This window comes from Corvus moneduloides, chromosome 3 (assembly GCF_009650955.1).
Source record: "Corvus moneduloides isolate bCorMon1 chromosome 3, bCorMon1.pri, whole genome shotgun sequence".
Taxonomy (NCBI): Eukaryota; Metazoa; Chordata; class Aves; order Passeriformes; family Corvidae; genus Corvus; species Corvus moneduloides.
The window spans coordinates 61,214,677-61,235,409 of record NC_045478.1 but is presented as its reverse complement, the minus strand read 5'-3'; the positions used below and the strand labels follow the sequence as shown (position 1 = coordinate 61,235,409).

Here is a 20,733-nt window from a genome sequence, read left to right as displayed (position 1 = left end):
CAGCATCCAGACATGAACATCTCAGGAATCCTCTCTGCTTTTGGTAAGCCTCCTGCCCATCCCCAAGCACTTGCTGTATCCAAGCTGTGCAGGTTCCTCAATGAGCACAGCTGCCTCCCATATGCTCTGGACTGCACGGGAAAGCCAGACCAGCTTCCATAGCTTGAGCTAACAGGCAGGATACTTGAGCTATTGCCAATGAAACAGCCCTACAAGATGAATCCTCCTTGGGATGCAAGAGGTTTGGACTCCAATCCCTAGTTAGATGCCTGTTTAGGGATTTCACTCACCAGTATGAATGCACAAATCTTACAAAAGGGCCACCAGAGGCTGTGTACACCTTGAGCATAAGGTCTGGCAGGAGATGCTGGCTCGATTTGTACCTCCAGATGCCGGAGGTGGACAGTAAGATCAGTCCCTGCAGTGTGAGCCCCTGACACCATGCCAAAGGAGGAAAAGGGACAGGCAACCTGCAGTGTTCCAATATCCCTGCACTTGCTGCAACCCCTACAGCGAAGTATTGGCAGACACTGGATTTAGCATTTTAGTTGAGGATGGGAAGGCACCAATTATTACAAAAGGAGTTCAGGTGTGAATCTATCTCAAGATACAAACACTGCTCATCATCCTCAGCCACAGAACATAAACAGCTGGAAAAATTTCATGTCTGAAGTCCAAGGTCTGCTAACATCAATCAGCAGCACACCCTGATTTTTGGTGCCATGATTATACTCTCCCTAAGCAGAAGTAGGGGAGCCTAGAAGATACCAGTTATGGGCCTAAGACCCTTCCTCTACTAATTTACGACAAAGGTTTTGTGGACATTTATGTTGTTGCTTTGTTGGAGTTTTCTATACTTCAGTCACACCAGCAAGGCATATGATTTACTAATTTTTCATTCTGGCTCACTGAATACTGTTATCTATCTTGAATTCAATAAAGGTATTTCAGTCTTCTGGAGAAACTTATTCTTACTACTTCTTCTGAAGTATGCATATTTTATTGAAACTTAGAGCCAAACCATAGTTTAATTCTGTAATTATCTTCTTTAATTCACATCAAAAGCTGAACGTCAGTCAACAACAAATGAATTCTCAGGAGCAAACCTAACTCCCTGAAGATGAAGCAACCATCAGAAAATAATTTACACTAAACAAGCTGAAAAAAAAAAACCACCACAATACACAGGTTAGAACAAATTTGTAGTTGCACTTTATTTATCAATGAAAATCTACCTGAAGAACACAAAATCAAATTTGGTAACCCAATACATTGGATTAGAGAAAGCTTCAAGCCTTTAAGCACAAGCCAGAAGTCACAGTCTCAAAGGAGAGTTTCAGAGGCCAAAGCAATACACTGGAACAAAGTAGTATCTTTTTGTGGAGACATGCTCCCTTGCACCATTAGCGTGGTTTTGGGTGCAGCAGGTTTCTTTAGCTGTCAGTTATAAAAAGAAGCTTTTGTATTTGTTTTGTAGTTAGGTTTGTTGCATTGCTTACATAGGCCCTGGATTAATGGAGAAAACAGGCAAGTTAAAAGCCCTTGCCTGCTCAGTTACTACCAACAGACAATTTACATTGTGGTAAAGCTAGCTTTATTTAAATGAGGTTCAGACAAGAAGTAACTTTACATATTATTAACAGCTTTGGAGCTACAAACGTAAGAATCAGATTACACAGGTCATGCTTTTGTTATTTTACCTGCTGCAGTTATTGCAATATGGCTTAAGGTACATAGGTATACAGTTTGTACAAATTCAGCCAAGTTTGCACTTGTGAGGTGGTGTTAAGAGCATCATTACCTTGCAAGCCAACCTAAAAGTGTGGAAATCAACCTAGGTTTTTGGAATTGCCCAAAGCTATGGGGGAAAGCTGCCACTAGTGGTGGACAGAGACAGACTGGATTGTTTGAAACCACATTGTTTGGCTTTAAATATTTATATCATTCGCTCTGAGGTAAGGAAAAATCTTTTGATGCTTCCACACAGGGCAGCTACCAGATGGTGCAATCACACCAGTGCAATCAGTCACATCGCTTGCTGGACATGCAGCCCTGAGGAGAGGCCAGCATCTGCCGTAACAAGAGCATTTGCACACTAAAGTTGACTTTAAAATAAATTACTATACAGGTATGAGCGTGAGCTATTGTTCAACTCGATGGGCATTGGCTTCACAACGTGCGATCTGTAACCTTCACTGCAGAAATCAGAGCTGAAAGTACTGACTTGTACCCCTTGTTTGATTTTAATGTAAACAACAAAGGAGAGGATCAATTCCTGTTGGGGACAGACATCCCAGGACTCTCAGTCTTGGGGCTTCTAAGCATCTTTTTATCACCCTGCTCATTCTAGTCTCAGGGGTTGTCAGTTCAATCCACCTTTCATGAAGGTTTTTAAGACCTCAGTACCCCAAAGATCTCATCAGCTTTTTGCAATTCAAGGCAGAACTCATTACCAAGTCCTCTTCCTCTTTCCTACTCCTGTCTCAGAAAAGACAGGATTGTCTGGAGTGGGGAGAATTTCAGAGAATGGTGTGGTGGGAAAACAGTTCAGGCAAGGGTTGGAAAAGGAGGAAGTGTGTATGCAGGAAAGATGTCAGACAATGTAGAGCAGGGAAAGGCTTTGGGTTGGATGGGGCAGATGTGAACAGAAATGATCAGAGCTTGGAATGAGAGGGGCGAGGTACAAAGGCAGTGGCACAAGAACAAGGTGACAGTGAAATGGTGTCTGGAGGGTCCTCAGAAACCAGGAAGGGCTGCAAGTAAAAGTGAGCAGTGGGTCAGGTCAGGGCTCTCCTTTGGTCATTGGAAGTATCATTGTTCTACATTAAAATCAGAACTGGGTTTAGGATATACATATAAATATTCAAAGCAAGACAGCCAAATTTTATGAGAGATTTTACAGGGGGAAAAAACCTGGAACAATAAATAGGAAACTACATGTTACCAATTTCCACTGCAATAGTATCAATTGCCTCTCCAGGCTACTCTACAATATTCATTTAAGGGAATGCCTAAACAGTACAGAAGTATCATTGCTCTACATTAAAATCAGAACTGGGTTTAAGACATACATATAAATATTCAATACATTACAGTCCAGTCCTGAGACCTGAAGTCTGGAACAACAGAGGAAGGGTATTTTCCATCTCCTTTCAAGCCACACTGTAGAAATAATTTCAGACTACATCAGGCCTGCACAAATACAACTGAAAGATGGACAGAGATACCTGAATGGGACTGAAAGGCAGCAAACTTGAGCACCTTGCTCAACAATTTGTGCGTGATCCAGTACCTGCTGTTTGACAGACAAATCCAGAAGTCTCATGTGTTCTCATCAGTCAGCCCCTCTCTTCCCCCTCACACACAAGCTGAGTAGCACCTACAGCCACTCACAGGTCAGATCAAGGCAGCTAGAAAAGATGTGAGGGGTATGAGAGACTGCAGAAAGAAGGAAGGGGGGTTCAGGGACGAGTGAAGGGATTCAAGGAGATTGGACAGACAGAACACACATTAAATGAGGGGACAATAATAACTGTGGCAAAAATTCTAGCGGTCTGCCCAGTCACTCAGTGGTGCATCTCCAGTCTTAATGAATTGTTTTGGGCAGAGACAAATGACATTCAAATGGAACACAGATACGGACACAGCCAATATTAAAGGCATTGTTTTTTTAACACAAATGGCAAGGCGAGGTCTTCAAAAGAACAGATGTTAACATCCAAGAATAAAGGGTAGTGAATAAAGCTCCTGGTTCTGTGGCAGGATTGTCAGTTGTTCTCTAGGACTGGCATCTCTCCAAATGCCATACGGATGCTTAGCACATCTGAAAGAAAGATGACAATAAAAAAGATTTAGTAATGACAACTTACTTTCTCAAGAATATCTTTTCCCAAGCAGTTCTCAGAGATAAAGGTCTTATGACTTAGTGAAGAAAGTGCAGTATACACCCTAGGAAAAGATTATACTTAAAATTTCTGATTCAAATTCCTCTGAAGTGCGAAGAGCTTTGTACGTGAGGTACTCCAGGTTTACCATGGAAGGCAATACTCACATCCTTTAGGATTTTAAAAGGACCTTTGTTACAAAGTGTGTTTGCATATTAAATCCCATACATTAAATGTGTCATGTGAGTTCCTACCTAGGAAAACTGGTAAGTACATTTTCTACCTCCCAGAAATATCGCACCAAAATATAGGCCCAGTCCAAGGCCACTGAAGTGAGGGTAGCCCTTCAGCAAAATAATTAAAAACAAGGCAAACCACCACACATTAGAGAGAACAGCTTAGAGATCCTCAGAACTACCTTAGAAAAAGAAATAAATTACTTATAAATAAATAAATAAATAAATAAAAAATGCTACTTACATTCAAGGCGTCAGAGCCACCGAGTTCTGACTTTGTCTATCACAAGACGTTCCTTCTTGGCAACTGTCATCCTCCCACATTTGTGTTTTCCCATCTTCCACTGGTGGGTGATACGGTTGTTCTTCACTTTCTCTGCACGTCTGCGGTCCTGTATGTTGGTCTGAGATTTCTGTAATGTACCCAACCTCTTTTTCCCTTAATTTTGGTGCATGTATCTCTAGGGTGTCTTTGGTTGAATCTTCTGAAATACTTTGTTCTAGTGCTGGTTTCTGAAGTCTCACACTTCCCCTTGAAACGTCTTCAGGGCTTGTCACAACTGTTGAAGAATTCTGACTTTGTCCATCTTGCAGCATCTCAGAAGTTAAAGGCATGTCCTTTGTTTTTTCCACAGCTGCATGAATTTCTGCAGACTCAGTTAAGGTAGCAGTTTTCACTATTTCTGGTTGCTTGAGCTCCTGTTCTTTACTTCTTATCTCTTCCTCTTTTACTGGAAGCTGTTGATCTACCTGCATACTTCCCAGAAGTTCAGGTACGATCGTATCTGATGGGCTTTTCCCTATGGAGTTAATGCTCTGCTCTGACTCAAGGGCAGCCAACTCTTCTGTTTCTGCAAGTTTGTGAACAGCTGACTGGATGGCATTCAATACAACTTTGGTACTCTGGGACTCTATAATCACAGACTGAACGTGCTTCTGAAATTCCGGATGGCTGGGAGACAGACTGTGACTGGAAGGAATACCATTGTGTTCGGCTTGCCCAGTGCTCTGGGGCATCTCTCCCTCCTCTGACACTCCGTTCATGGAAGCACAAGTTACTCTAGGCTTGGGTGCCTCCACACTACCAAGCTCTGCAGTCTCATAGCCTGAACAGTCAAGAGTAGAAACTGGGACCTCTTCAGAAGCCATTTGCTCTGGTGTGGTTGCCAAGGGCTGTACAGTTTTGGCTGTCATGTCTGCCTGTATCGCAGTTTCTGCCATGACGTGCTCTCCACCTGCTGCAGCTGCTGGAGCCACAGGTGTTTTCAGAGCCCCGGAGCTTTCAGCCTGTGGGGAGGCTGAGTCAGAGCCTTCCTCTTGCTGGACAGCAGTTGAACATTCATCATGTCTCACAGCTTCCCGTTTTCCATCTTCAAATACTTCTTTGGCTCCTTCCATCAATTGCTCATTTTTCTTATCCTCTTTCTGGAAGCCTTGACAGTTCAAGGTTTCTACAAGTTCTTGTTGTTTTCCCACAGTCTCTTTTCCAGCCAAGTTGCTAAGTGTTTCACATTTCTTAGGATATGTATCAGCAATAACAGCACTTCCATTTTCAACAATCTCTGGGCATGCTGATGCTAAATCAGATGTCCCATCTGCTTCAATCTGCACAGGAGCCTCAGCAAAAGTGGAAGTGCTCTCCAGCCACATTTCAGATTTGAGCACAGCTCCTTCCACTTTGCCACCTTTGATTTCATCACTCTTGGAGTGGGTTTCAGTGCATTGTGGCTCTAGGATGGGCACAGAGTCCACAGCTGCTTCTGAGCCAACTGTTTTTGAAGGAAGGGCAGAGGTTTTTCCCTTGCTCTGCAGTGGAACCTCAGGAACAGTGACTTCTGTGCTTTTTACTCCATTGAGCACAGCATCTTCCTCTCTCAAGGCAGGTGTCCTGCTAGGAACTCCTTCAGTACAAACTGGCTCTTCTGAGTCAGGAACGCCATCTTGTTTTTCATTTTTAGCAGGGACCACAGTAACAACTGCTTCTGCACACTCTGGTCCCACAGTGAGCATTCTGCCCTCTCCTTCAAGCTGCACAGCCTCTTCAGCTGTAAGCCCCAAGGATGAGATTTCATCCTCTGTCTTGTCCTGAACCTGTGGAGAATTGCAAGAGATCTGTGAAAAAGCATACAAGCAGGGAGTGACCAGCAATGTTCTAGGTGAAAAACCACAACACTCAAAAGGGCAAGAGTTGTAGGAAGAGCACAAGGTGATGTCACAGAGATTAGTGGCTCACCAAGACCCCAGCCTGTGTTGCTTCTGAGGACATGTAGCTCATTAAACACAGGGCAGCCTTAAAATTAATTAAAGGAAGGGACAGCTGGCAGCATGTGAAACAAAGATTAAGCCAGGAAGATGAGGAGGTAGGGAAGAAGGTAGGAATGTGCCAGCCACAGTAACTGCGGCATTTAGAGCTGGAGGTAGTGGTGTTGTTTCATGTCCTCCCTTTGCAGAGCTACCTCAGCTTCACCTGTATTTCTGCCTACAACTGAAAACAACATCCACTGTGTGTGGTGTCACATGGATCACATCTGTATCTTAGGTGCTCAGTGCTTCAGTCACTCTGTGAAGTGCAGGAGCCCTAATGGCAACCTTTTCAGAATCTTTGGATCCATGCACACCATCTCCTACTCCATTTCTGCAGGCATTGCATCCACCCCACCCTGCACACAAGCTTCAGTGCCTGCTGCTTCTAGGTATCTGTGCGTCTCTCACTGGAAATGAACTTCAGTTGTCTCAGGCAGCACAAGGAAGGTCCTTGACAGTAATATACCCACAGCCTGGTTCTAAACTAGGTATAGTATCTAACACTTGCTGACTTTTTCTTTGACAAATCAACCTTTGTGTTATATGCAATACTTACTGCAGGTTTTACTTCTGGAGCACATTTATCTCTTGTCTCATCCAGTGTCAATTCTGTTATGGGCAGTTTCTCTTGTTCTGAAGGCTCCTGCTTTGCAAACAGCTCTTCCTTGGGAGTGATGGCTTTGATGCTGTGAAACTCTTTGTCATGTGATAAAGGTTCCTCTATTGTCCTCTGCACTTCATTTATTTCTTTATGGTCTTCTACAACTGCTTTTTCATATGCCTGACACTGGCTTTCATCTCTCAATACCTCTACATTTTCACGTCCTTCTGTGCTTTCTTCCATCGGAGAAGGTATTTCACTTTTCTCTGAGCCTTCAGGTAAAACACTCTCTTCAACTCTGTTTTGGCCCTGAATGGTCCCTGCACTTTGCTGGGGCTGGGGGCCATCCTCTTTGTGTTCTTTTTCCAAGGACTGCTCAAGCAAAACAGTTTCCTGGCCTACAATATTCCCATCTTTAGCATCGCCTTTCACTTCTGACTCCGGTCCCTGTACTGTTGTAATTATAGTTTCTGTCACGGCTCTTTCACTAACCAGCTGTGCTACATCTGATTTTACTCTTTCAGCAACTTCATGAAGAACTTTTTGTGTCTGCTTGTCCAAGTCTTTCAAATTTTGTTCAGTGGCCTCTACTTCTTGAACAGGTGTAGCTTCCTCTGTAGTATCTGGGGTTTCTAACAACTGTGAAACAGCAGAAACCATCTCAGTTGTCTCCTCAGCAAGGGACACTTCCATTGTTTCTTCAGCACAGGAAGCTTCTGCTGTCTCCAGAGCAGTCACTGCTTCTGAGGTTAGCTCCAGCTCACTTGCTGTGGTGTCATCACTTACATCCTTTCTAGTCTCTGGCACTGTCTTAGCAGCTACCACTGCATCCTCCACAGTAACACCCAGTTCAGCCGTTTTTCGAGTTTCTTTCTCTTCCTCTTCTCTTGCTTGCTCAATGCACTCTGTCAGAGCAGCAGATATCCACGATGGTGACCTTTCCTCAATGCTGCTCACTGCCCTTTCCTCTTCCACAACAGAAACAGCAACTGCATGCACCAGCCCTCCAGATCCTTGCTCCATTCTTAGGGTCTCCTCTAACTTTTCTGCTCTCTCTTCCTCTGAGGTGCCTTCTCTCATCGCTTCAGCATCCTTCACACGTTGGGCTTCCATTTTCTCCTGTTCTGCTGCTTCATATTCAGATAAAGGAACAACAGCTGGAATATCAGAATCTTCTTCAGCTGTTTCTGTCATGTCTTCTCTTGCTTGTTTAAGATGAGCTGGTTCTGGCTTTCCATCTGACTTTTTCTTCCTGCGTCCAGGCATCAGTTTTCTAAATGGAACCCATGATTCATCTTTTCCAGGCTCACCATCCGATGTTGAATGCTCCAGGCTAGATCCCACAACAGAGTCTTCGGTCTTCTCTTCCATTCTGGTTTTAGATCTCCGTCTTGGAGTAACTAACCTTTTAAATGATTCCCATGTTGAAATACCTTCACTTTCGGATGGGCTTCCAGCTTGTTCTGGGGAAGAATTCCCCTGTCCTTGATCACTCTCTTGAGAGCTGGTAAGAACTGCATCTGTTGCTGTCTCTTTGCTCTGTCCAGACTCTTCTACTTTTTGGCTTTCCTCATCAGATGATGATGACTTCCTGGCTCTCTTCTTTGAAGAACCTACACATATAAAAGCTTCCCAGGACACAGAGGTGTCAACCTTTCTTTTAGGCTCTTCTGTAATTTTCTCTGGCTTCTGGTCAATCCCATTTTCTTTTATTTCTTCCTGATTTTCATCAACAACATTTTCAGTTGCAGATACTGCAACACTCTTTGTCTTATCAATTTCTTCTTCTTTATCGCTTTCAGAAGGCCGCCTGACACGTTTCTTGGGAGTCACCATCTTTTTAAATGATGCCCAAGGTGTAACAGTTTCTCTTTTTCGCTCCGCATCTGGAATTGTGGCATCTTCATTTTCAGTGACCTGCATTCCATCTGCAGGTTTTTCTAAAGAGGGAATTTCATTCATCTCCTCAGGAGAAGAAGCAGAACTCTCCCCCTTTTGTTCCTCTGGGCTGTCTGGGGAATCTGATAAGTGCTGAATTGGTTCACCCTGTTCCCCTGACTTAGATTCTTCTCTTTTACCTTTCTGCTTCTTTCCAGACAGTTTCTTCAACCCAGTACCTGTAAAGAGTTTCTTTAAAGGGCTGCCTTGTAGTTTAGTCTTTTCTTGAGAAGACAGGAGTTCAGCTTCATTTGTGATACCTTCTGGAGGCCTCTTTTCAGCTGCCTCTTCAGAAGTTATTTCCATGGTTGTTTCATCTGGTTTGTCAGCATCAATTGTATCAGTGCCAGGTATTCCCTGTAGTCCTTCATCAGTGGGTTTAACTGACTGTTGATGATCCTCTGTGTCAACTGAATGTTCAGAAGTAGAAAAGGACTTCAATTCAGGAGCACTCAGAGTTGACTTTGTTTCATGTTCTTTGCTTGCTTTCTTCTCTGTGGTTCTATCCAGAGCTTCTCCCTGTGCAACATCTTCTGCTGTGGGTGACATTTTCAATTCTGCTTCCTCTGTTTTTTCATCCAATGCCTCTTTCCCAAGTAGAGCGGGTTTATTGCCTTCTTTTCCTTCCGATTTTTTAAGCTGTTCACTAGAAACTTCCATTGCCAGAGATCCTGTTTCAAGTGTCTCTTCAGAGGCTATTTCAGTTCTGTCATCTATTTCACACTTTTCCATGGACTCCAGTTTTTCTCCCACAGGCAGGACTTCTGAGGATGTTTTCAATTCTCCATTCACACTGTCAGTGACAAGAGGTACCACTGACTTTGTTTTTAGTGGTTTCTCTGTCACCTCATTTTCTTTCTCTCCTTCTTCAGTTTTTTCTTCCTCTTTACCAAGATCTTCTGAGACTTCCACCAGTTTTCTTTCTTGATCATCTTCATCTTTTTTTCCCTCTGCACTTTCTTTTACAGCTACTGCTGCTAGGTCCTCTTTTTGTCCCTGCTCATCATGCTTGACCACCTCTTCCTTTTCACTTCCTTCTACTCCTATGGCTGCCACAGTCTTTTCTGACTCCTGCATTTCACCTTCAGTTTGCTCCTTCTCCTGTGCTTCAGTAGTTACTGCTGTCACAGTCCTCACTTCATCTTGCTTCTCAGACTCAGGTTTCTCCTCCTTTTCACTGGTTTCAGTTGTTAATGTTGTCCCCTCTTTTTCTTGCTCCTCTTCTTTCACAGGAGACTGTTGTTCATCTTCTTTAGGCTTCCTAAAACTCTTCTTTTTTCTAAATCCAGTCCATCCTTGAGTAAAAAGTTTTCTTAATGGCGATGCAGTTTCAGTGGCTAAGGCAGCTGGCTGAGAACAAATCTCATTTGCTTCTGGTATTTTAGGAGATTCATCTTCTGTTTTTTCATTTTTCAGTGTATCTTTGGTATTGTCTTCTGCAGAGAGTACATCCTCAGGCACTGCTGTTTCTTCTGAGACGACTTCTTTTTGATCATCAGCTCCTTCAGGGGCCTGTGTTTCCTTTTTTACAGTAAGCAGCTGAACTGGTTCCGATTTTCCTGTCTTTTCCTTCTTCACAGTGAACCTGAACCCAACAAATCTAAAAACCTTTTTAAAACCTAAATCATAAGACTGTGGCTCTGACACCTGGTCATCTGCAGCTTCTTCCAAAGCCGGCAACTGCTTAATTGAATGAGCATCCTCTTTCTCAGCATCTACACCATCCTTGGTGCTTGAGTCAGATGGAATTGTCTCCATAGTTTCAGAGTCTTCCTTCAAAGTTACACTGGAATGTTCTGTTTGTCCAACTGTTTAAACAACAACAAAACCCCAGTTAATTCCTTTCTCAATTTAATGTTATATTATACCTTTATATAACATAATACAAAAAAGATACTAGTACCTTTTTAAGAACTAGGTTTTGTTCTATCATTACTATAATTATTTTCCTTCTTTGTATCACTGTACAATTCTTCCCAACATTTATTTGCAAATGCACCTTTCAAGCTTATATTCTCTTATTCTATTCCCTGATTTTGCAGTTCTTTTTGTGTGGTTTGTTTGCTTTGTGGTTTTGTTTTTTTTTTTTTTACTTTAAGGCTAACTTAAAGTAAGAAAAAAAAAATATTTCCATCACAGACTATACGGAATAATATATGCAATTATTCCTGAAGCAAAGCTCAATAAACATTTCCATGCAGACAGACACATCTGAGGAAACCCAACAAGCAAAAAAACCCTGCAAATAAACAAAACAAAACAAAAAAGCCTGTTGACCTAAAATGATGACAAAAAGAGACAGTTTATTTTACAGCTCTGTCCCTAAAGAATAATAAGATGTGAAAACGCCCACGGAAAATTACCTGTTTTTCTGAAAACCCCTACAACACAGTTACACATCTACAGCAAGTCCACGCTGCTTAAAATGAATGAGGTTGTTACTATACAAGAAGGTAAAATCCTCCACTGCTCACATGTCAGTTTGCATTATCTTTCCTTTGAGGACAGTTCCTTCAGGTCACTGGCAATCCCCCTCTCAGTCTTGCTGGGACAATTTAAGTATTACTGCTCCCTCTGGCCATGAACTACTCAAGTTCACAGACTGGCATGTAAATTAAATCTATGGCATATTCAAGACACCAAATGACTCTTGGGCTTGGATGCTGCCGGGATTTCAGTTTAGTATTATTCTTGACCCTTGATTTCGTGCAACAGGTTTAAGTGCAAGGCCATGAAGGAACGTACTCTTCTTTCTGACCAAACTTGTCGGAGTGCCAAGATTAAAAAATAAAATTATTCAAAAAGATTCAATGTTGAACAGCAACGCCCTAGAAAAAGGCATGGTCCCTTTCTTTTAAGCTGTATATGTGCTACTTCAATGCCCAGAGGCAGGAGGAGAACGCTTTAAAAAGTATGTGATCATCAAATTCCCTGAAGTGATTTGGTTTTTATTTGAACCACCTTTAAGTTGTCTCTGATTCTGCAGCTGGCACTGCTTTGCTGGAACACCTGATCTCCAGAGGTCCCTCACAGCCTCTTGCCTGATTCCCCCTTTAGGAAGGGCTGCTTCTTCAGAAGCACACAGACAATGCGGTCTAGGTAAGGCTGGAACTAACTACACAATAAGCAAAACAAAATATACAAGGATACTGGCTCCTAATTACTATGTAGAGGGCAAATCATGTTTCACTATCAGCAGCCTACTTCTTGTTATTTCTCAGTCAATATAAGCAAAGCTTTTTGTTTTTTCCTTTATCTAACAGTTTAATACTATTTGCCTCAATTGTTAACTCCTAATTCAATTAAAAGCCTGACCCCTGCTAGCATGCTAACTCCCTGAACATTTTAGACCAGAGATGTGTGAACTGAGCCATTTTAAGAGGGAGAATGGTAAGACAAAAGAGACATTTTTCTGAAGAAGCCAGAATTTTTAGTCCATTGGTAATATACCTCTTGCAAACACCAGAACACTCCACAAGCAAAACAACTCTTATCAACCAAACATTACATTTTGTTTATTTAGTTGTATGTTGAGACTGTGCAAGGATAAAGTCAGGGAACCACCTTTTGTATCTGTGTTCATTTATTCCTAGGTCTGGAAATAAAGTCCTTGTCATTTCCATAAAATTATGTAATTTAACAGAAAACTGTCTAAGGCTTAATGGGAATTCACAAAGTTAGAGGCACTTCTTCAAAGACTATCTTCAAAACATCACATATTTTGTAATTATTTAGTAACAGGTACTTTAATATACTCTTCAGCTTGTTTACACTATAAATGATTCTTCTGGCTTAACCAGCTATGAAGCTAAACACTGATCATTTAACATTGAATAAAAATTTGCTCACGAGCCAGGCTTCTTAGCACCTCTGCGGCAAACAAGGTCTATAGAGTCTTCCTGTTTGTCTCAGCCCTGCATTAATGCCAATGTGCTTACTCTTGTTAGTCACAGGAAGATCTCCATGAGTTAGATAAAGGTAGACTGAAATACAGGGCTGAGAGCAAGTGGGGAATGCTGGGTATAAGTGGGAAGGAGCAGAAGTGCAGGAAGGCAGAAGGGAGTGGAGAAGTCAGAAGGCACTTGGGACTGCTGAGCAGCCAGAGACATAGATTTGTATGGGCTCACCTTTCATCTTGCAAACACTCCCTAGGAATGCATGCCCCTTCATTATCAAAAATCCTGAGTTTTACAAAAAATTGTAAATAGATGACATTTCTTTTTTTTATTTATTCCTAAATTGGTGTTTAGTGTAAATTCAGTGTTTAAGGTGAGTTTCAGGTATTAGAGATAAATGGGATTACTGTAAGAGAGGAATGATAAAGAATATTAATAAATGAGGCACTCCATTTCCAAAGAGAGATAAGATGTAAAACTAGTATATAAATGCATCTCTTAATATTTAAGATAGCATTCAAAGGGTTTTTGCTTATTGAGTTTATAAAATGATGTGTTTATAACACCCTAGGATAAAGACTATGTCTCTCTAAAATGTTCTGCAGGTGAAAAGAGCTGTGACTCTGCAGGTAGGGGTATGCATTAAGATAGCAAATGCAAACATAAAAATAGAGAACAGAGAGTTTAGATGCAGTGATAAGCTTTCAAAACTATTACATCAAGGTGACAGTAATTAGGTCTTCCTTGTGAGTCCGTCCAGCAGACACCTTACCTTGCAACACTTCACTAAACACAGTGCAAAAGGAAGAACTAACAGAAATATTGACCTACTGACAGACACTAACACCAGTCTGAAGTGGCAGCTATGCTACAACCCATCACACTTCCATCTCTCCCTCATGGTGCACAGAGGATACACTTACAGACCTAGCTCAAGCACTACCCCTTCAATTTCACAAAAGGATTTAACCTGTCCAGAAGGTATTCCATCTGCAAGATAACATTCCAGTGTCAGCTGTTAAGTGACCTTACTGCTGTTGCACCCAGTCTCTACTTTGTCTCCTCCTTTAGCATTTTAAAACCCTGGAAGATTCTTTAAAAATGAAATTCTGATGCCCTTCCTCAGCATTTGAGGAGAGAGGTGCCATTCAGGAAATTTGCCTCCATGTTGCCAGGAGTCTGCCACTGTTTTGTGACAAGACTCCAGTGCCACGAATATCCAAGCTGTACTTTTCACAACATATACACCCGGAACTTAATATTTAGCAGTTGGATTCTATATTGAAGTTTTTATTAATGACACTGCAGTGCCCAAACACTGTCAGTGCAATTCTGAACGCAAAGCTAACTGTGAGCAGCTCCACTTGGAAAGGTTTGGAAGTTACTTACACAAGGCATTGTCGGTCAGAGTTCTGTAGCATGTCACTACCACAGGTGTTCTGGCAAGACAACCAGCACTTTCTGAATTAATTCATTGATTTTGAAAGCACCTTTAAGAAACACCAGACAGACTCATCAAAACAGCTACCAGAAATCAAAACAAAACAAATAATAGTAAAATACTGATAGGAATAATATTTCCTTAGGTCTCTCGTGAGCAGGGCTGTACTTTACCAGCCATGTGCTAGCCAAGGAACAGAATACAACAAAAATATACCTAGAGGAGGCGATAAAGATCAGGCGTGATATCATAAAATTGATACACTTTGCTGTTTAAATCCACTGTGGCTAAGGACCAACACTGAAAGTCTATTTTAACTGCTTACACACCAGCTAACCTTTCAAACATTTTTAATTGACTCAAGGTGCTGCCTGTGTTTTAATAACCACAAGTGTTCTGTTTTATTCTGAAAGAAACTTTCAAAACTGACAGTCTAAAGGATTCAAAGGTGCTTGATTTCACAATTTCATAGGTACTTAGTCCATGGTAAGAATTTATTTCTATTTTATCAGGAGCATGCTGATCAGATGTTGGAAAATTAGTATTTTCAGAATGACTGAATTCCTGTCTCATCCCATTAAAAATAAAATGAATAAATAAAACTCTTCTTTTTGCAGTCTGACAGACATTGTTGGCAGTGCAACCTAACTGCTCCCAGCTCTCATCTCTCTTCAAAAGTGAAAATGTGTTTCTCCCCTGGTAGCTGCCAAAGAGTTTTAAAAAAGCACTCTGACTGCAAGAGTTAAATCCACAGCACTTCATGTGCTCGAAGTCAACCATCTCAACATCTGGAGTTGGTTGACTTTTCCCCCTAAGGATTTGCAGCACGGCGCTGGATTTTTTCCATGAATTCCCAACATTCTCAATCTCTCAGATGAATGTGACACACACACCCTGCGCCCACCTCACAAACTCCTCTGGCCGCTGCAAGGCTCCAGAGGACTTTGTGCTGTTTTCATTTATTCAGTGTTTAGGGCCAAATTGTGCTTTTGGTCACATACACAATTCTCTCACTACGTTCACATGAGCAAAAGCAAATGCTACAGCCATGAGGCTGAAGGCGTATTTTACAAGAATTTGCCTCCATTGTGTCTAGATTTGCTACAAATACAACATACAAAAGAAAAAAAAAAACCCACAAACAAACAACAAGCCACCAGCTACTGCTCTAAAATTCATATGACACAAACAGAAGGCAGTTAAAAGAAAATCTGAACCAAGCTTGTATTTGTCAAATGCCGTTTTCTCTTAACTGCACAATTCTTCTAATTATCATTAGAAACATTGAATGACAATGAAAGGATAAAAACTGATACAGGTGAGTAATTAAAAACCAAAGCACATCTTGAAATTACAGTATCTATGAAAAACCTACTCTGAACGGATTTATTTAGAATGAAGTAGCTGTTTGGAATTACTTGTGAAATTGAGCACTTTAGCATTAAAAAAAAAAAAAAAAGAAAACCTATCTGTGCTTTTAAGTTTCCATTGCAGAGTGTATGAACTGGGCATTATACCACAAATTCTGATTCTTTTAATCAGAAGTTTCAGAAGGTTTGGTTTAATGAATCAAACATGCTACTCACTTCGCAGTAACAAAATAACACAGAAATATGATTGTGTTATCCTTCCAACAATTTAATTTTTAACTACGACTGTGACATTGCGGCTTCTTAGCAATGTATTTTTCACAAATTCTTCCTTCCTTTCCCTACTATACACCGTATTTATTTCCACTTCAATGTACAAACAGTTCTTCCATAGAAAACACATACTATGTCCTTCTCCCTTCTATTCACTGAATTATTTCTAAGGACTGACTTGCCATGTTCATCACAGGGAGCAAGTTCTTTCAGAATAATTAAATAATGGGAGAGGATTTACAGAGATTTTTGCATGCCAAATCTCACCGTGCATCCACACAATTCATGAGCTTTTCAAGCATGATGCTATTTCAAAAGCTTTTGACAACAAGAACTATTTAGTCTTCAGTTCTCTGGTACTGCAGTGGCAACTGAAGAGTTATGTTTAAAAAATCTCACATACTTTTGTGTTCATTTTTAAAAACGGAAAAAAAGGAAAAAGCTGCAAAATATCTATTATTTTCCATGGCTTAGAGCTCCTTTAGAAAGCAAAAACAGCATCCCCAGAAAATGACATCATAGAAAAGTAACTGAAACAAACAAACAAACCCAAACGCACAATCATTTCCACTGTGTTGCTGTATCATTCTAATATTCCTCAAAAATCTTTATTCAGAAGATTTTGATTTAGCTGTACTTTTCTGCTCCAACCCAGAGCTTCTCAAATTCCAATTCTGAGCCCAGCTTCTCAAATTCCAGCAGGAAAAGTTATGTATTTCATCTATTCAAGATTAAGATATTTCTTTTTTCATTTCAGTGTTTCAACAAACAGCACTAAAAATCAGAAAACAGTATAGTTCTTTAAAAACAAACAGAAGACTTTTAAAGACAGAACGGCCATTAGCTATGGCTTGGATACAGTTGCTGTAGTTAAAAATTCTTCATTAAATACGCTCACAATAATAAACTGCTCTCAGACCAGCACAGCTGCTCTGTTTGGGAACCAAACCAGCACGCTACAAATATTTATGAAATTTCATGGTTAGACATGCTGTCCACATCTCACATTCAGTGACTTGGTTCTGCTTCTTAAAATAAAGTTCATTCACCAAGCGTAAGATAGATGCAACCCTAGCACTTGGGTATTTGAGGGGAATAAAAATTCATTGCTCCATTAGCAACAAGGATGGGATAAGCAATACGGGCCAGTAAAAGCTGGGACATTTTTGAGAACCCCTAATGATTAATGAACAATGAAAAGCAGATTGAAATTTTTTCTTTATCAACACGACCACAAAGACTAATGTAAACATCACAAACTCACCACAAAGGAGATGAAGCTGCATCTGCACTAATTAGACACATGACAGCTTAATACACTCCTGCATACCAACAAGCAGAGGTACTCTGTCCCTTCCAAGAAATGGTAACACATACTACACGCTTAATGCGGTTCTTGCAAAATGCACTATAGAAGCAGCTGTGCTGCAGTGAAAATCCAAGGTTCTTCCACAGGAATTATTAAATAAGGAAAACCTCAAATGATCAAACTGTGCAAACCTATAAAGACATTGCTTTTGAAAAACAGTTTAACCTTTAATTGCTAAAAATAAAAGGAAATAAAAAAAATAGAGAACCCTTGAGGAAAAAGTCTCAGCATGTGATAAGCTCATTAAACATAGAGTTTAATGAAAACCCTATTGTAAACAGCAGTAGGATATCTCCTCCACTACTCACTGATTCAAATCACGTACAGTCCTCCCCAGAGCCCGCTCCAAATGGAGCCGCACTTCTACAGGCTTTGTTGTCGACATGTATTGTAAAGTTAAAGTATTTTGCATGAATAAACTCCCCCTATTTGTTGAACTCGTTCACTGGCTCTAGCAAACAATATACAAGAGAGTAATTATTAATACAATGAAAAAGATTTCCTAGATAGCTAGAGCCATACATCATCTGAGAGAAATTCCGATGCAAATTAGCTATCTTTAGGAGAAAAACACAAAATAAACGGGTTTGTTTGAACTTCATAATGCCACTTTGTCTCCCAGAGAAAGACATACGTTTGTCCAAACCCAGCACTGCGCGATAATGTTTTTTTCTTTTAATTCTTTGCTCCTCCAAAACTCATCTTTTCAGAAAGCCCAATTAGTTTACAGTATTAGCTCTCAGCTTCAGTGGCTTGTGTGCTAATTTCTCAAGTAAGATGTGTGGAGTTCAGCACACACAGCATGGAATTGTTGGTACTGCAGGCTGGGAACCCGCTGCTCCCCATACACACAGACACTCCCTTGCCACGGCGCTAATCCCCTCTGAATTTTGCTTCATTAAGATAAAACAGCAATGGAGTAACAGCTTCATTTCTCTCATGCAAGTATTTTTACAACATATAAACGATGCTAGTCCTCCAATTTCACCAAGTTTAGCTCTTAAGGTATTTTACTGCCTTACTGCTTGATTAATGTCAAATAGCATCATCAGTGCGATCACTACCTTTTTTTCTGTTCCTCAATTTCGGATACCAGGTCATAGCCCCGTCCTGCAGAAAAACACCCAGTTAGCACCTCCACATTCATAAAGCCTCGGATCACATCGAACGTCCGATTGAGGCGGTATGAGACTTCCTGAAGTCTCAGCAACCTTCGCTTGGAAGAGGTTCTCACTGAGATAAAAATACTTAAGCCAGACCTTTTAACTCGTAACGCCCTGCCAGGAAATCCAGAGTCTGTAACCCTGGGGGCTGGGGGCCCCGGAGGCTCTCCGGCAGCGGAGCACCGCCGCAGCCCCGCGATGCTGCTGAGCCCAGAGAGAGCCAACCGCCTTACCCGCCATCGTCACTGTCCCCAGCATGGCTGAAGCCACACTGACACCACGAACCCCCTTCTCCGAGGTTCCTCCCAGGGGCGCGGGGCAGCCCCAGCCGACGGCAGCGAGGGAGGCGGACGGGCGGCAGCGGCGCTTCCACCCCCCGGCACCGGGCTGGCCGGAGGAATGGACGGCTGACGGAGAGGCTGCCTGATGGAACTCTGCCTGTCGGAGGACTGGCTGGCTCTGCCCCGCGCCCCACGACCGCTCCCCGCGGCCCGGACAGCCCTGGGCCCCGCCCGGGACCGCCCCCAGCCCGCCCGGCTCTTCCCACCGCTGGCCGGCACAAGCGTGGTGCCTCAAAGGCTCCGTCTCGGAACTGCCGCTTCGAGCCTTTATCTCCCTCTGTCCCGAAGGGAAGAGGCGCCGGCTGCCGCTTTCGAACCAGGCGCCCGCTTCAGTTCCCGCTGTCGTAATGCCTTCCCGATGCAGCTTCCCACAAAGCATCCAGACCCAGCCTCAAAAGATGCTGGTTAAAACCCCAAGGATTTTACCCCTCATATACAAAACCATACAAAACACTTCTGTTTTTCCACACCGAAATATCTGTGCCTTTGCCTGTTACTGTGGGGTTGGTTTATTTTTTTTGTTTTGTTTTCATTTGTTTGGAGGGGTTTTTAAATTGGCATTCTCTACAACCTAATTACTTATAAATTGAGTCAAATTCTGCTGTCAAGAGTTTCAGAAACGTGTTACTCCAGATACTTGTAGTATATTAATTTAATGCTCCCACTGATAGTAAAAAAGGGATGCAATATGATAAAATGTAAAGGCTCAGTATCTAATACAGGTGTCCTCCTATTATAGCGACACTATTTCTATTTTGATTAGAATTGATTATGTTGAATACCTCCGAAGTTCTGATGATACTTGAGCCTTCATCTCTGACTCTCAGAACCAACTTCCCAGCCAATTTACCAGAATTTCTGGTTAATTTAATCTTACAGTGGCAACTTTAATAAGTCTAGGTCATCTCTCAAATGGTCTTCTGAATGCAAGATTCAAATAATGATGGTGAGAACCAACCCACCCAAAAACCCTTTAATCATAAATACTCCTTTACTGTAGGCAAACACTTGTGTTGTTTCGGTGCTTGGTGTCACAATGCTTTACTCCTAAGTTTATAGACTTGCAAGCAAGGTGGAATAAACAATGACTGGAGAACATGAAGTGCAGCACTAAAATGGAACATTTTTCTATGTGGAAAGATTTCTCTGCATGGAGCAACTAAGAGATACCTCTTCTCCACCTTTATTCATCTGCCTAAGGACAGATGAGGTGGGCCAGGCTCCCTAAGGTCCAGACAAGTGGACACAAACAGTTACGAACACCTGAACATAGCCTTTACTTGAAGGACTCTTTTCAGTGCTTGACTGGGCAAGTTTTATTTGCCTCTATAGATGATGTCATTTTCAGCTATCGTTACCAGCAAATACATGCCGCATCACCTCCATTAATGGGTTTTTTACTTCAAGAGCAAACACACAGAACTGTTTTCCCTTTCACATAAATAATGCTACCATGTAGACTTGGCTCCACTGACAAGACTGACAAAATTACACGATTTTGTCTAACAAGACAAGATTACAATAGGAATATCACACAAGCAACATGAGAGATTATTCTCAAAACAAAGCCATGGCTTTTCAGGCTACTCAAATCCAAATTCCTAATGCTGTGTTATGTTCACATCATGCCATGCAACTGGTCACATGTAATTATCTGCACTCAGAGGGAGCTTCTCACCTCTTCATTACATATCCTAGTAATGTGATTTCTGTAACTGAAACTACAACCCAGGATGACAAAAAATAATTACAATCTTTGACTATTAACTTGAAACTCATGCCCTTTTAAAGGCCTTTTTTTTCACTTGATCCAGAAGCTAAATACCAACATGAAATCTTCTGACACTACTTCAAACATCAGGTATTTTCTCTTCCTTTATGACTCTGTTTTGTGAGTATCCTCCTCCCATCCCTGTC

At 41.6% G+C, this 20,733-nt stretch overlaps 1 protein-coding gene across 4 annotated transcripts in view; it reads right to left on the bottom strand.

The window, feature by feature from the left end:
- Positions 1-1,189: 1,189 nt before the first annotated feature.
- The window catches only part of AKAP12 (A-kinase anchoring protein 12), a 30,469-nt gene continuing 10,925 nt past the window's right edge, over positions 1,190-20,733 (bottom strand). Inside the window, exons 1-5 of one of the 4 annotated variants that reach the window (XM_032101850.1) lie at positions 18,709-18,946; positions 18,377-18,422; positions 6,981-10,771; positions 4,365-6,211; positions 1,190-3,823 (exon numbers count right to left, since the gene is read on the bottom strand). In XM_032101850.1, the coding sequence (XP_031957741.1) occupies positions 4,367-6,211; positions 6,981-10,771; positions 18,377-18,413 (5,673 nt within the window). In that variant the 5' untranslated portion in view covers positions 18,414-18,422; positions 18,709-18,946 and the 3' untranslated portion in view covers positions 1,190-3,823; positions 4,365-4,366. Of the gene's footprint in view, positions 3,824-4,364; positions 6,212-6,980; positions 10,772-14,248; positions 14,324-18,376; positions 18,423-18,708; positions 18,947-20,733 lie in introns of those variants that run through there. The other 3 variants (XM_032101851.1, XM_032101852.1, XM_032101849.1) reach the window with 3 other exon arrangements.